General features: G+C 43.6%; 1 protein-coding gene across 1 annotated transcript in view; it reads right to left on the bottom strand.

The window, feature by feature from the left end:
- The window catches only part of LOC145393576 (glutamate receptor 1-like), a 732257-nt gene that overhangs the window by 89663 nt on the left and 627239 nt on the right, over nt 1–15355 (bottom strand). The window contains exons 8-9 of the mRNA XM_080267710.1: nt 14459–14650; nt 5766–5873 (exon numbers count right to left, since the gene is read on the bottom strand). Of these exons, the coding sequence (XP_080123836.1) occupies nt 5766–5873; nt 14459–14650 (300 nt within the window). The remainder of the gene's footprint in view (nt 1–5765; nt 5874–14458; nt 14651–15355) is intronic.

The following is a 15355-nucleotide window of genomic DNA, read 5'->3' as shown; positions in this document are numbered from 1 at the left end:
AGGGGGGGGCGTTAGGGGCGGCCGCCATGGGCCCAGGCCCAAAGGGGGCCCATACAGTCTGCCAGACTGCCAGTCGTATTTCTGATTTTCGATTTTTCCACCATACAAAATGCCAGTAATTTTTCTAATTTGCCTCACCGCCCTGGGCCCAAGACACCCTTAATCCGCCACTGCTCATAATCAATAGATTTTTCAGATTTTCTGAGTCTACCTCTAGCGGAGTTACACATCCACCAAGCCCTATCATTCAGTGTTATGGAGGCTGTTCGGAGCTTCGAAAACCGTCTTTACACGGGTGACCCATGGTTTCACATTGAGCGCTGTTCCTTATCGCGTTTTTTCTTTAGGCAATATTTTTGAATGGACTGTTTACTTCACATCTTACCTATTCTTTCTCCATGTCGTACTGATTAAATTACTGGCTATGTATAAGTATGAGGAGTTAATGGAGAATATTTTCATACGTTTCGTTCACTGTTTCAAAATGTAGACAGATGGTTCTAAAGATAGTTAATCGTGTGTACATAAGGAAAATTTTGATATGACACTGTTATTCGTGCATAAACATACATACATAAATAAATAAATAAAATATAAATAAATAAATCTTCGAACCACCATCATCATGTCTTTGGTGTGAAACCCAAGTTAAGACATCCATCCAGTCAGGGAAATATTACAGGTTACGCAGAAATGATCCGAACATTTCTCTCTCTCTCTCTCTCTCTCTCTCTCTCTCTCTCTCTCTCTCTCTCTCTCTTTCCTGTGCAGTCTTGAAAATCCGTTTCTGAAGACCCAACAGTCCTCCTACGTGCTACCAACCGCGCCACACAGCTCCATATATCACTGTGTGCTATTTTCCCCGCATCCCTTCCATGTTAGGTACTGAAGTGCCTTATCATAATGGATTTTTTACCCTCTCTCACTACTTGATGTTCCTCTTCCATGTATTTTTAGTCCTTCCTATTTTTTTCCCACTATCCCCGTCTGATCTTCCCATTTTTACTCCAACGATGGTCTCTCGTACAAGGAATTTTCCACCAAGATCTTTTGAATTCCTCTTGTCCCCCATCAGAGTTTTTACGTTAGGATTTTTTTTTTCAACTTGTATGCTACGCAGTTCTCAAGTTTCTTCAGTAGTTTCCTTTAAATTTCACTTTGTGTATTTTCTTGTCTACCACCCAACGCACTTTCATCTTTCACGTTACGCTTTTCTTATCCAACAGTCTTTCGTCCTTTTCCCAGTGACAAGTTTTTTTTTTTTTTTTTTTTACGCATATTTTCCTACAGCCGTTTTCCCGTAATACGCATTTTTCCTTTCCACTAATCCTCTGCACTGCACGTTTTATACCATCTTCCACTTTTTCTGTTCCATAATTTCTCGTACTGTCTTTGGCTTTCGAATTCTTTTACTCTGCGCATTTTCCCCTGCAAGTAATCGTTGGTAATTCTATCCCCCCCCCCATCTTTTCTCCTCCACATTCTTTCATAATAAGCTTTTCTTTTCACGCTCCAAAATCTCAGGATATCCGCATCCATCGTATCAACAGTACCCATGGGTTACTCAAAGACCCATTAAAAGATAAAATCCTTGATTTCCTTAGGCATTAATGTTTCGCCCACGTCATGGTCTGAGAAAATAATGACCCTCACCTCTAAATGATGCTTTAATGAACCAATGTGTCAAGCATTCTAGCCATAATTACAATAATTCCCACTGCCTACACTACTGCCGGTCACGATGTATGTCTGTATAAGTATGTATGTGTGTATTATGTATGTAACAAAAAAAATCCCTTTCCCTGATAGACGCTCTGAAAGGCACGTGTACACACGCACCCACTAGGGAGTCCAGTGGCTGACATTGCGATCTTGGTCCTGACTGATACCTTCTGTGGGGATGCTTTGGCCATTTTTGTGCTCCTGCAACGGTGTGATTTGGTGAAATGTGGGTGGCAAAGTGCACCGTGTTATGGCCTGGATTTAGATTTAGTAGTCAGGGTACGTTTGCATGAGAGAGAGAGAGAGAGAGAGAGAGAGAGAGAGAGAGAGAGCGGTATCGATGTCCTCTGATGCGTGCTTTGGCCACTTTATGTTCCTGCGACGGCGCCAACACGTTCCTTTGCAGGGCAGGCATCTTCTATACCGGAAAGATCGAAGACGCTTGTGTAATTCTACCCAACAGTGTGTGTATCACGAGGCTTCACATTTTATCTTCTAATAACTCATTTTACTTAGAAATTCATGCAAAATAAATATTTGCATTTTCTCTGGAACCAATGTTTTCCTTCTCCCCTATCTTCGTCTTTCTTATCTACCTTCTTCCTCGTTTATACAGCCTCTTCGTTTTTCCTTTCTTTTGCCCTATGCACTTCTTCTCCCCTCATCTTCCTTGCTTCTCTTCTGTTCTTTCTTCCCTTACCTTGTTTTTCCTCATCTTCTTTTCTTGTGCTCTTGACCCGACATGCATACACACAACAGTCTGGAACTACCTCTCCTATTCTTATTCTTATTATTATTATTATTCGCCTGCCTCCCTTCTTTTTCTGTCACATCTCCCATCTTCTCTCTTCTTTCCTCTCTCTTCTCTTCTCTCCTAAATCCTTCTCTCCCTCTTCCCTTCTAGGAGCTATCTTATCCTTTCGTTTTCCTTATCTTCTCGCGTCTCCTTTTTCTTCATGTCCTCCTTGACTGTCGTTATTCTTTCTTCTCTTGTCTTCCATCTGACCCTCCTCTCTTTCTTTTTCGTATTTTTTTTCTTCCTATTCTGTGTCTCTCTCCTTCTGTACCCCTTCCCTCTGGACACACACCACAGCCAGGAGCCAACACAACTTATTTGTCTTCATCTGAACCCTAATCCTTCTCTTCCCTTTGTATCTTTATTTTCTCGCTTTTCTTCTCTTTCATCCTACTTCTTATTCATCAGTTTCGTGTGTCTCCCTTTTCTCTTTTCGCCTGTCTCGCGTCTTCTCTTGTTCCTCGTTTCAGTCCTCTTTCATATCTCTTACTTTCTTCTTTTCTCCACGTACTTTCTTTCGCTTTTATCTTCTCTACTTTTATCATTTATTTCTTTTTATCCCTTTTCCCTCTCGTTTCTCTCCTCTTCGTTTTGTCTTTCATCTTCACTCCCTCTTGTAGCCTCTTGTTCCTTATATACACCACAGCCTGGAACTACTTCAGTCTTAGGTGTTCTTTTCTGTTCTTCTTCCTCTTCTTTTTGCTCTTCTTCCTTTCTTTTTCATTCCTTTACTTCTTCTCTCTCCACTTTCGTCTATTTTCTTCCACTTCCCTTGGTTTCTCTTTCTTTTTTCTTGGTCAGTTATTTCTCCTTTTTCTTCTTCCTTCTTGTGAACACTTCCTTCTCGTTTTTCCTCTTTCTTTTTCTTTCCTGCAACTCCTTTCTTCTTCTACTCTTGTTTTCCCCTGTAAGTAGGCTACACCACAGCCTTGGGCCATTTCTAACCTTTGTCTATCTCAACCCTCCTCCCCTCCTTCGCTTTTCGTCCTCCTTTCTTATCTCTCCTTTCCTCTTCTCTCATCTTAGTTTCTCCCCTCTTCTCCTTTGTCTTCTTCCTGCTCCTCCTCGTTACTACTCAGTCATCTCATTCCCTTCTCCCCATTGCCTACCTGCGTCTGACCGCTCACTTTAATTCTTGTGCCTTTTCTTTCCCTTTCCGCTTCCTCATCCCCCTTTCCTCCTCCTCCTCCTCCTCCTACTTTTGCCGAACCAACAGGGGCGGCCAAATTCAGTGCGTGTCCCAAACTTTTATTCACTCAGTCACCGTATCAGTTTTGAACTGTGAAATCTGGCATGATGGAACCGCAGAGTTTTATGACCGTTACCTATGAGGTGTGTATTAAGGGACGGTGAGTGTTTGTGGTGCATCTGGTGAGCGTCTGGAGTGTTTGACGTGTGTCTGAAGTGCGTGTGGTGTTCATCTGGGGTATGTCTAAGGGGTGCCTAAAAACAAACGACACCTTTTGTTATGAGTTGGGTGGACACGGTTAGGTTGGATGCGACTATCAAATAAGTCCATTGTCGTATGCTACTCTCCTTACCCTACTTTTTTTCTCTTTTCACGTTTTTTCCGCCTCTCTCTCTCTCTCTCTCTCTCTCTCTCTCTCTCTCTACACACACACACACACACACACACACACACACACACACGGAAAATTATAAACGTACACATGGCAAAGTTGGTAATTCGCAGACAAAGTGTTAAATGGCTCTCAGTCCATTAAGATAGAGCCTGAAGGTGTGGGCAAAGGTCTCTTTTCTGACGGTCAACTGGTCACTATTAATCCATCAGTCTGGAATTCCAGACGCGTATTATGGGTCACTGACTATGCCTGCACGTGGTAGTGGAGGAGGAAACTGTAGACATCCCTAAAAAGGGGTTAATACATCATATACTAAAAAATGTTAAAGCATGAGCATGTTGATATCTTAATTATTTTTTTTAAGCTAGTTAACAGCCCGTGTATGTATATGGGTATGTGTGTGTGTGTGTGTGAATATATATATATATATATATATATATATATATATATATATATATATATATATATATATATATATATATATATATATATATATATATATATATATACATATATATATATATATATATATATATATATATATATATATATATATATATATATATATATATATATATATATATATATATATATATATATATATATATACACACCGAGTATATACTGTAGCTGAGTACAGTGTCGTCTGTCATTTACGTCATTTACCGGTGCATACTCGCAGAGTTAAAAGGAATACATCAGAGATAACGAGAAACAGAGTGGTGGTGAACTAATAGAGATGAAAAGGGAGATAATGTTAAGGTAATGAATGTCTTCCTTAGCAGGAGTCAAAAACCAAGACCCAGGTTCATCTGTAACGTGAATCAGGTGGACTGCAGGCTGAAGCTGACATTCTCAGACCGTCCATCCATCTCCTTTCGGGGGAAATAGTTGAGGGACGTTTGTACGGCCGGGCAGCTTACCCGACCAGTTATATCGGTGCCACCACGTGAAGGCATTCCTCTCCACCATCACCCCTTCACTATGATGACATTTTTTTTTTAATTCTTGATACGTCTAGGCGATTTTATAAAACTTATGAGAGACCTTTTGGACGGTGCTTTCCATTCTGTGTACAATATTTACACGTTTCCTTACCTAGGAGATTCTAGGTTAGGTCAGGTTTGTTTTCCCAGTATCAGGTAATGCTAGTTTGTTAGCCAGGTATGTTAGGTTTGTCTTCTTCGTATCATGTAGGTTTGATAGTCAATTAGGTAATCTGTTAGGCTGGGTTAGGTTAGGATAGGTTAGTTTAGAGCAGAAAATAAGAAACACTGGAAGAATATTCATCCTGGGAAAATCAAACTCTGCACGGAATGCAACAATGGTATACAGAACGGAAATCTGGGAATTGGAGACGCTGGTTATAGTTCCCATTCTCTCTCTCACTTCGAGCTGAAAAATCGTTTGGAGTGAACAAGAGCAAGTTAAAATGCACGGTACTGGACTGAAGATGCTAATACTCACTTTGACGGTCTCTGTGTTGTGAGGAAGAGAGAGAGAGAGAGAGAGAGAGAGAAAGAGACTAAACACTCACTACACTCCTTTGACTATCTCGGTGTTTAAGATAATCTCCAACGAAAGACAGCAAAAATTAAGAAACGAACGACGAGAAAGATAAACGATAATGATACAGCACTATATAAGATAAACTGCACACTCACTTTGACCGTCTCGCTGTTGAGTGTCATTTCCACCACGTCCAGTGAGTACAGCTTCCTCTTACCCTCGTCCGTGAAGCTGATGTTGCCTGTCAGTCCCTCCATCTCAACCTGCAACAACAACACCAAGATAATGTAAGAAACACAACAACAATACCAAGATAATGCAAGAAACACACCAACAATACCAAGATAATGCAAGAAACACACCAACAATACCAAGATAATGTAAGAAACACACCAACAATACCAAGATAATGCAAGAAACACAACAACAATACCAAGATAATGCAAGAAACACACACCAACAACAATACCAAGATGATGCAAGAAACACAACAACAATACCAAGATAATGCAAGAAACACAACAACAATACCAAGATAATGCAAGAAACACACACCAACAACAATACCAAGATAATGCAAGAAACACACCAACAGTACCAAGATAATGCAATGAATACACACCAACAATACCAAGATATTGCAATGAATACACACCAACAACAACAATACCAAGATAATACAGGAAACACACCAACAATACCAAGATAACGCAAGAAACACACCAACAATACCAAGATAATGCAAGAAACACACCAACAATACCAAGATAATGCAAGAAACACACCAACAATACCAAGATAATGCAAGAAACACAACAACAATACCAAGATAATGCAAGAAACACAACAACAATACCAAGATAACGCAAGAAACACACCAACACTCAGCGGAGGTAACGAAATTATTTGCTGGTTTGCTTTCACGTGATGGTACTGACCCACTCTCCCCAATCAAATACTAAGTCGTGGCTGCATGTAATTTTAGCTATGGGGAACCAGTGAGTCTTCTCAGTTACAAGGCAAACTGACCCTCCAGTCTGAATATACATGGCCATTAACTTAACTGAAAACGGTTATGAATATTCGTAATGTTAAATTTCAATAAGTGCTATAGCATAATATACAAATTTTCCGTCTGACAGTTCATTTGCTTCACAGGGCAAAAGTCAATTCAAACAGTTCTGACTTAATCTGAGTCATAGTTGGCGGAAAGAATGAGCTAGGTAAGGGTGAAGCAATTAGATTTTTACAGTAATCTGTCGAAGGTCAAGGTTACATGACAGAGTAAAATATTCGACAATTAAGACCAGTTGGAGAGCGTGATTTTTTTTTTTTTTATGCGGGGAAGAAGGAACCAAAGGCTGAGCCCGCAAAACAGTTCCTTCCAAGAAAAAAAAAATATAAAAGAGTCCCAAATTCAAAATCCATTCATTTCGAGATGCCTGGAAAGACTGGAGATCATAGGAAGTAGGAAATACAGACAGAGGGAGACAGTTCCAATGTTGACCTGTTGTATAAATGAAGGACCGGGAGTAACGGTCACCTCTTGTACATTAGAGAGTTGGACAGAAAAGGGATAAGAGTTTGTTGCTAGCACCCGTCGCAGAGGTGGAGGATGCAAGCAGACAGTTCTGAGAAGCAGTGACCATTGAAGTAGCGATAGAAAAGAGATAAAGAGGCAACAGTGCGGCGAAGAGACAGAGGTAGAAGGGAACCAGTAAGTGGAGTTAATAAGACGAAAAGCCTTTGACTCCACCCTATTGAGAAGAGCTGTATGTGGGGAGCCTCCCCACGCATGAGACTTGTACTCTAAACAGGGGCGAATAAAACCCGTTTATAAAGTCAACAATTGTGCAGGGGTAAAGAAGGCACGGAGGTGGCTTAGCACACCTAACCTCTAGGAAGCAGATTTTACAAGAGATGCAATATGATCTTTCCAAGATAAGTTCCAAGTGAATGAAACCCCAAGCACGTTCAAGGATGATGCAGCACTGAGCTGGATATTATCAAACATTAATGGGTACTCCTGTGGAAGATTTTGACAGGTTGATAGGTGTAAAAACTGTGTATATGATGCATTAACAACACCCAGATTATTTTTACCCCAGTCAGAGATACGAGCCAAGTCAGACATTAGGTGTGCCATAGCCTCATCCCTTGTTTGCTGAAGTAACTGCTGAGATGGGCGTTGAGGGAACCGAATGGAAAGGTGAAGGGTGGAATCATCAGTGTACAAGTGGATAGGGTTAGATGTACAGCTTAGAAGCTCATTGATGAATAAAAGGAAGAGAGTTGGTGATAGGACAGAGCCTTGAGGAACACCACATGTTGATAGATCAAGGAGAAGAATGATGGCCGTCGACAACAGCAGCTTTATGACCCAGTCACACTGCAGGTACGACTTTTCACAAACCTGAAAATCGTGAAACCAGTCCCTGACCATGGAGGTCTCTGAGCAGTCGTGCCACCGATCGGCTAACGGTGGTCGTCCAGTGTCCATCCAGTTGGTGGCTGAATGGCGACCATGGCCAGGTACACACAGGTCAAGACACTGACAGGTGGCCAGCCAGTAGTCGGCAGGCCGCCGACAAATGGCAGCTGGTCCATGTCCTGTCGCAGTTTAGACCGCAACCTCATGTAGTGGATTGACCGGAAGCAGGTCTCGGTCTAGCCCACCACCTGTTGCTTGACCAATCGCCGGCTGGACGGCGGCCAGACTTCAACCACCATCCCGGACAGGAGGCTTGAGGTCAGCGGCCACCGCAGTCCAGTCGTCACCTTGACGGAGTGCAGACGGCCACCGCACAAAGCAGGCGGTGACCGGCCTCCATCCAGATGGCAACCACTGCTTCAAAATCAGGTGTCACCAACCAGTTGCAGTCCATAAGCCAGCCAGACGCAGTCCACCCGCCCACCGGGTGGCTTCCGTGCCACGACATCGGTGGTCGCGGGGAGGTCTTTCATGCAGCACGAAAAACCTCGTGACGATTTTTTGGTCGCCATGGTGGCCTGCAGCTAGACCGAGACATATGAAGACCGGTCGTAAACCTCACCAAAACCACCCACGACTTGCAGGTCGCGGGTGGTTTGCGATAAGTCGTACCTGCAGTGTGACTGGGGCCTTAGAACGACCAGAACAGAAGCTATAGATGAAGGCACAGAGAGAAGGATAGAAATCGTAAGAGGGCAGTTTGGAAATTAAAGATTTATGCCAGACTCGATCGAAAGCCTTTGAGATGTCAAGTGCAATGACAAAGCTTTTGCCAAAGTCCCGAAAGGAGGATGACCAGGAGTCTGAAAGGCAGGTAAGAAGATCACCAGTGAAGCGTCCCTGACGGAACCCATACTGACGATCAGAAAGAAGGTTGTGGTAGGAAAGATGCTTTTAAATTTTTCTGTAAAGAAAAGACTCAAAAATTTTTCAGACAGGATGTTAAAGCAATTGGACGATAGTTGGAAGGTTGGGAATCGTCACCCTTCTTTGGGACTGACTGAATGAGGGCAAACTTCCAGCAAGAAGGAAAGGTACAAGTTGAAAGACAAAGGCAAAAAAGTTTACCTAAGCAGGGTGTAAGCACGAAAGCACAGCTCTTCAGAACAACAGGAGGGACTCCATCAGGCCCATATGCCTTGTTAGTATTGAGGCCAGTGATGGCAGAAAATACATCAGCTGAAGAAATTTTAATGTCAAGCATGAGGAAGTTGGAGGGGGGAAGTGATGGAGGAACAGCACCGGAATTTTCTAAGGTGGAATTGGAGGAGAAAGTCTGAGCAAAGAGATCTGCTTTACCAGTAGAAGAAATAGCTACAGAGTCATCAGAGTAGAAAAGAGAAGGGAAGGAAGATGAGGTGAAGTTGTTAGAAAGGTTTTTGGCAAGGTGCCAGAAGGAGGGGGAAGAATTCGAGTTAGAGAGTTGAGAGCAGTTCGTACGGATGAAATTATTTTTAGCAGAGCGAAGAACAGACTTAGCACGATTCAGGGCAGAAACATAAAAAAGATGTGATTCAGGGGTGGGTTGGCTCTGGTACCTTTTATAGGCCCTCTCCTTGTTGCGGACAGCATTAGAACAAGCGTGATTAAACCAAGGCTTTCTTGCATTAGTCAAAGTATATGAAAAAGGAATGTATGTGTCCATGCCCAAGAGAATAACCTCTGTAATGCGCAAGGCACACTGAGATGGCTCCCGGCAACTGAAGCAATAATTTTCCCAGGGAAAATCAAAGAAGTACTGCCTGAGGCCCACCCAATCCGCAGCTCCACAGTGCCACAGTCAACGTTTCTTTGGAGGGTCTGCAGGCCGTACCGAAGCAATGAGACAGGTTAAGGTAATAAGGTTGTGATCAGAGGAGCCCAACGGAGAGGAAAAATTAACGGCATAAGCAGAAGAATTAGTTGCACGGAAGAGGTCAAGTATGTTGAAGCTCTCTCCATGGCAGTCAGGGATACAGGTAGGGTGCTGTACAAGCTGCTCTCGGTCATTAAGGACAGAAAAGCTGTAGGCTTGTTCACCAAGTGGATCAGTGAAAGGAGAGGAGAGCCAAAGGTGGTGGTGAACACTGAAATCTCCTAGAACGGTCGGTACAATCCCAGTGATGCTTCTTACTAAATTCTTAATTTTACTGATCTTGCTAATTTGTATGACTTCCAACTATATTTCTGAGAGAGAGGGAGAGAGAGAGAGAGAGAGAGAGAGAGACTCATTCCCTTGTAGGGTATCAGTGCCAAAGCGAGACACACTCTCTCTCTCCCTCTCTCTCTCTCTCTCTCTCTCTCTCTCGTTAACATAGTAATGTGCGTTTAACAGTGCACCACCACCCCCATGCCTCAGCTCACCCTGCTGCTGTCTGTGTCATATTCCCATAAACCTGCTGCACACCTCATTCGCTAAGCACCCTACCACCGCTGCCATACCAATGCCTTCCCTTGCTTACACAAGAATATTATTGCACACACACCTCCCCATGGACTCATAACATTACTGTCAGGATGCTGTGTCACTCCTTCGATGCGAGAAACCTTCCTTGACTTGAATAATGACGTCTGGAGGTAGAGGTACGCTCTATATCAAAAGTCCTGTCACTTCTCCTCCACCTTTTTCCACGGTCTATGAATCTCAGTGTGGTGAATCTGTAGCAACCGACACAGATGACACTGATCTGCGGCCAAATAAAATGATCAGTGTAGGCTGCTGTGGATTCATCTTACTTGTTTTTAAAGCCGGTGGAGAAAAAACCAAGAGACGACAGAACTTTCGATGCCGACCGTACACTGGGGGTCAAATGTTGTGTCCTGCCCCAGCCACAACTTGAATCTGTACCAAAAGACGACCAGGAAGTTGACTCTCTCGCTTTTATCCATCTTGCTGCCACCCCAACACCTCCCATCCCTCATCTCCCAAACCTCCACTGTCCTAACTTTCCTGCCACCCCAACACCTCCCATCCTCCACCTCCCAAACCTCCACTGTCCTAACCTTCCTGCCACCCCAACACCTCCCATCCCTCACCTCCCAAACCTCCACTGTCTTAACCTTCTTGCCACCCTAACACCTCCCATCCCCCACCTCCCAAACCCCCATTGTCCTAACCTTCCTGCCACCCCAACATCTCCCATCCCCCACCTTCCAAACCTCCACTGTCTTTTTTACCACCCCAACACTTCCCATTCCCCACCTCCCGAACTTCCACTGTCCTACACTCATTCGGTAGATATTCTTACTATGGCTGGGAGCAGGACACAGCATTTGACCGCCAGTGTACAGGTGAGGCCAGATGGCTGGAGGCGGATAGTGCCAGTGCTCATCTTCGTGACTAACGCCTTTGAGACTGTGATAGGTTATTCACCCACAGTTCTGAGATACAGGGGCATTGCAGCATTCAGAATACCACAGTTACCTACCATAGGTGTTACCGTAAGTATTTATTTCACTTACCAACTCACAATGGGTGGACTTACACCTGACCTGAGTGGTGTGCCTTATCACAGCAATATTCATAACCAGCGTTATCGGGCTGGCAACTGCAGCTAGCAGTGCTGACCACTGGGCCACCTGGGTTGTATACCAAACAATGCAATTTAAAAAGTCATCGGACTGACGGCTGACCTGTTCACCCCGAGGACGTCTTTTGCATTTTATTCTAGCTACCTCTGGCCGATTATACTCAGCTTAGGTGAGACATCTTTTAGTAGAAGTGATACTAAAGATAGTACAAACCCCTCCACTACGAAATATCTACTTTATGCTGAGTCAGATTGGATGGAAATAGTAGGAATAAATTACTGTACACATTGTAAGCTACATGACGTCCTCAGGTTGAAAAGATTAAAGCGACGCAGTTAACCATATATGTTAATCTTTAAAATCTGATGGCGCGTTATCTTGGTATTTCCAAAAGATTTTATTCGACATACGACACACTTTCCGTGCTGGAAGGGTCAGATATATCCTTTACTAATTCCATCACTGCCAAGGTGCCCACCTAAGTTAAACGAAATAGTGTGGTGACAGCGAGAATGTATCACAAAACAATCCCGCACTGGAAAAATTAATTCTCCACCCTGATCCACCTGAATTTCTTACAAAGAAAAACGAATAGCAACACACTTGGTCATTTCGAAACTATTTGTTATTGGGAAGGGTTTTAACTAACAAAACTATTTTATGAGTTAAACGGCAAAGAGAAAATAGCAGAAACCCGGCTCCTCTCTCCTCCGTCCACCAAGTCCTCCAGACTAAGCCTGCAGGAAATGGTGAGAAAGTCAACCACGCAAAGTTGAAAAAACTGTCATGGAAATATGATAGGAAAGAAGGACTGGAAATGGTATTCTAAACTATCTTAATCTGAAAGCTGGTAATTCAGCAGTATGTACATATCGATGTACTACGGACGTGTCCCTCAGGCTTTGAACTGAAGGAAAACTTTATAATTTTTTTTAATACTCAAATTCTGCCTAGAACTGTCATCTCTCCATCTTGATTGTTGAAATTATGCAAGAAGTTAAGACCAGAATTTTGAAAATAGGATACTAGTCATGAAAAAGTGCTTTGTAATGGATGTCAAGCCGCGACTTTTCTGCAAAATGGGCTACGTGAAAGAAGGTGGAAACGGACGAAAATCTGGGCCAAATGAAGGTAAATGAATTATAGCCACGCACTCTTTGCACCCTAATATTCCACCGATGCTCCTTTTACTGTGACGACCTAAAACTGCCGTCTCTCCATCTTGAATGCTAAGCTGTAACAACAGATTAACACTAGAATATGATGCTAGTCATGAAGTTGTGCTGTGGAGAGGATGCAGAATTTAAGCACTGAACTGTAACAATATATTAACACTAAAATATAATGCTAGTCACGAAACAGTGCTGTGGAGAGGATGAAAAACTAAAGGACTCTCATGTTCTGCCATTCATCTACACTAAATAAGCTGCTATGGGACGAAAATTTGGGTATGTCACGATAAAAAGGTTACAGTGCTTTAGTTATCTTCTTTAGTACCATAACATGTCCACAGTGCCACTATTACATATTACACATCATCTTCAGGTGTCCGGCATCATCATTAGTTATTCTTTCTTGACACCCTTAACCCAGGTCCATCCTGAAACCCTAATATTCCACACTGACTACCTAATATTTCACCCTGATACCCTAATATTCCACGATGACGACCTATTTCACATCCTGACACCCTAATATTCCACACTGGAAACCTAATTCTACACTCTGGCACCCTAATATTCCACAATGACAACCTAATTTTAAACCCTGACACCCTAATATTCCACATAACCTAATTTTACACCCTGACACCATACTCATCCTTCATAACTTTCTAATATCCCACTCAGACAATGAATCCTACAACCTAACACAGATATTCCTACACTATCACCGACGAAACACCTACATACCCACTTCACGCGCAGGGCAAAACACATACCGATCGGAACACACTACTACATGCCACCCCTCCTGTCATCCATCCATCAGAAGTATCCTTAAATAGTGCTGGTCGAGTTCACCTGGCTAGGCTTAGATCAGGACATCACCCAACCCTCCCCAGTTAGCAGTTTTGATTTGGGTTGGGTGGAATCACAGAAGACATGTGCCCGACTTGTAGAACAGGCCCACACAACATAACACACATAATGAAGCACTGCACAGCATATACCACACTAAAACGCAGACACAATATCTATGGTGTACGGAAGCCATAGGACAACCTTATAGAGGCGTTTGTTTACTTGCAGTCGACGACTACGCTGGGTCAGGCGGTCCAGAGTTAAACAATAACAACAACATTAACATAAGCAAAAACAACTCCAATACTCCAGCCTACAGAATGACTTTTCCTCTCTAGCACTCAACATCTCCACAGTACATATCTAACTCCTCACCCACCTTGCTTAAGTCCCTAGTGGTCGTTTGTTATTCACTCCTGACATCCTTCCTGCAAGTCCATCCTAACACCACATTATTCCACACCGACATCCAATTCTATATCCTGACACCTTAACCACCATTCTTGACAATGATACTCCACCCTGGCACCCTAATACTCTTCCCTGGCACCCTAATACTCCACCCTGGCACCCCAATACTCCACCCTGGCACCCCAATACTTAACCCTGGCACCCTAATATTACACCCTGGCACCCAAATACTGTACTTAACCCTGGCACCCTAATACTCCACCCTGGCACCCTAATATCCCACCCTGACACCCTAATACCCCACCCTAGCACCCTAATACCCCACCCCGGCACCCTAATACCCCACCCTGGCACCCTAATACCCCACCCTGGCACCCTAATACCCTACCCTGACGCCTACTCCTGGACCCACCTTCCTCAAGTGCCTGGTGATCTTCTCGCCGTGCTCCCAGACGCTCTGATCAGCGTCATTACTGTGGCAGCTGATGATCCGCGGCGCCCCCAGCCCAGGAGACTCACCAAACACGTCCACGTTCTTGTGCTTTAGTCTGGTCAGCGCCTCAGCAACCACCCTCACCGCGTCGTAGATCAGTGCTGACTGGGCCTGGGGAAGAGAGGATGGATGTATTTTAGTGCTGCTGTTGAGGAAGAAGAAGAAGAAGAAGAAGGAGGAGGAGGAGGAGGAGGAGGAGGAGAGGAAGAGGAGAGGAGGAAGAGGAGGAGGAGGAGGAGGAGGAAGAGGAGGAGGAAGAAGAGGAGGAGGAGGAGGAGGAGGAGGGCACAATTCTTAGCATTAAACATTAGTGTCGACTAAGCACGTGGAAAAGAAGACAGGTTCAGTGCTGTAGGTGGGTGGTTGAGGCGATAGAAGAATTAAAAGGAAAATAAAGAGACGACCATCTTTTCCTGCTCAAATCATACGGTCCCCGGGAAGACGACCCGCAGCAGTCTAATGGAAATCAAGGTCCCTAACTGCAGGATATAAGGAGGGGAAGTAATCCACTGTCGATTTTGAGCTGCTATAATATAATGCTTGATGATATACCCAGGCGTTGGAAAGAGGAAGGCGAATTTCTGAAAGTAATATACGAAACCTAAAAACACTAAGGCGTTGAAGATGCACGAAGACGTTGAAAATATTATACCAGGGCGTTGAATATTGTATGAATTGTAGAACGTAATGAACAATGACGCTGAATATACTTTGCAATGGCGCTGAAAATAACAAAGATGACGCTGAAAATAACACACAAGGCGCTGAAAATAACACACAAGGCGCTGAAAATTACACATAAGGAGCTGAAAACAA

This window comes from Coenobita brevimanus, chromosome 1 (genome assembly GCF_032717465.1).
Source record: "Coenobita brevimanus isolate Jiangsu-jjx chromosome 1, ASM3271746v2, whole genome shotgun sequence".
NCBI lineage: Eukaryota > Metazoa > Arthropoda > Malacostraca > Decapoda > Coenobitidae > Coenobita > Coenobita brevimanus.
This window is presented reverse-complemented; position numbering and strand designations above follow the sequence as displayed.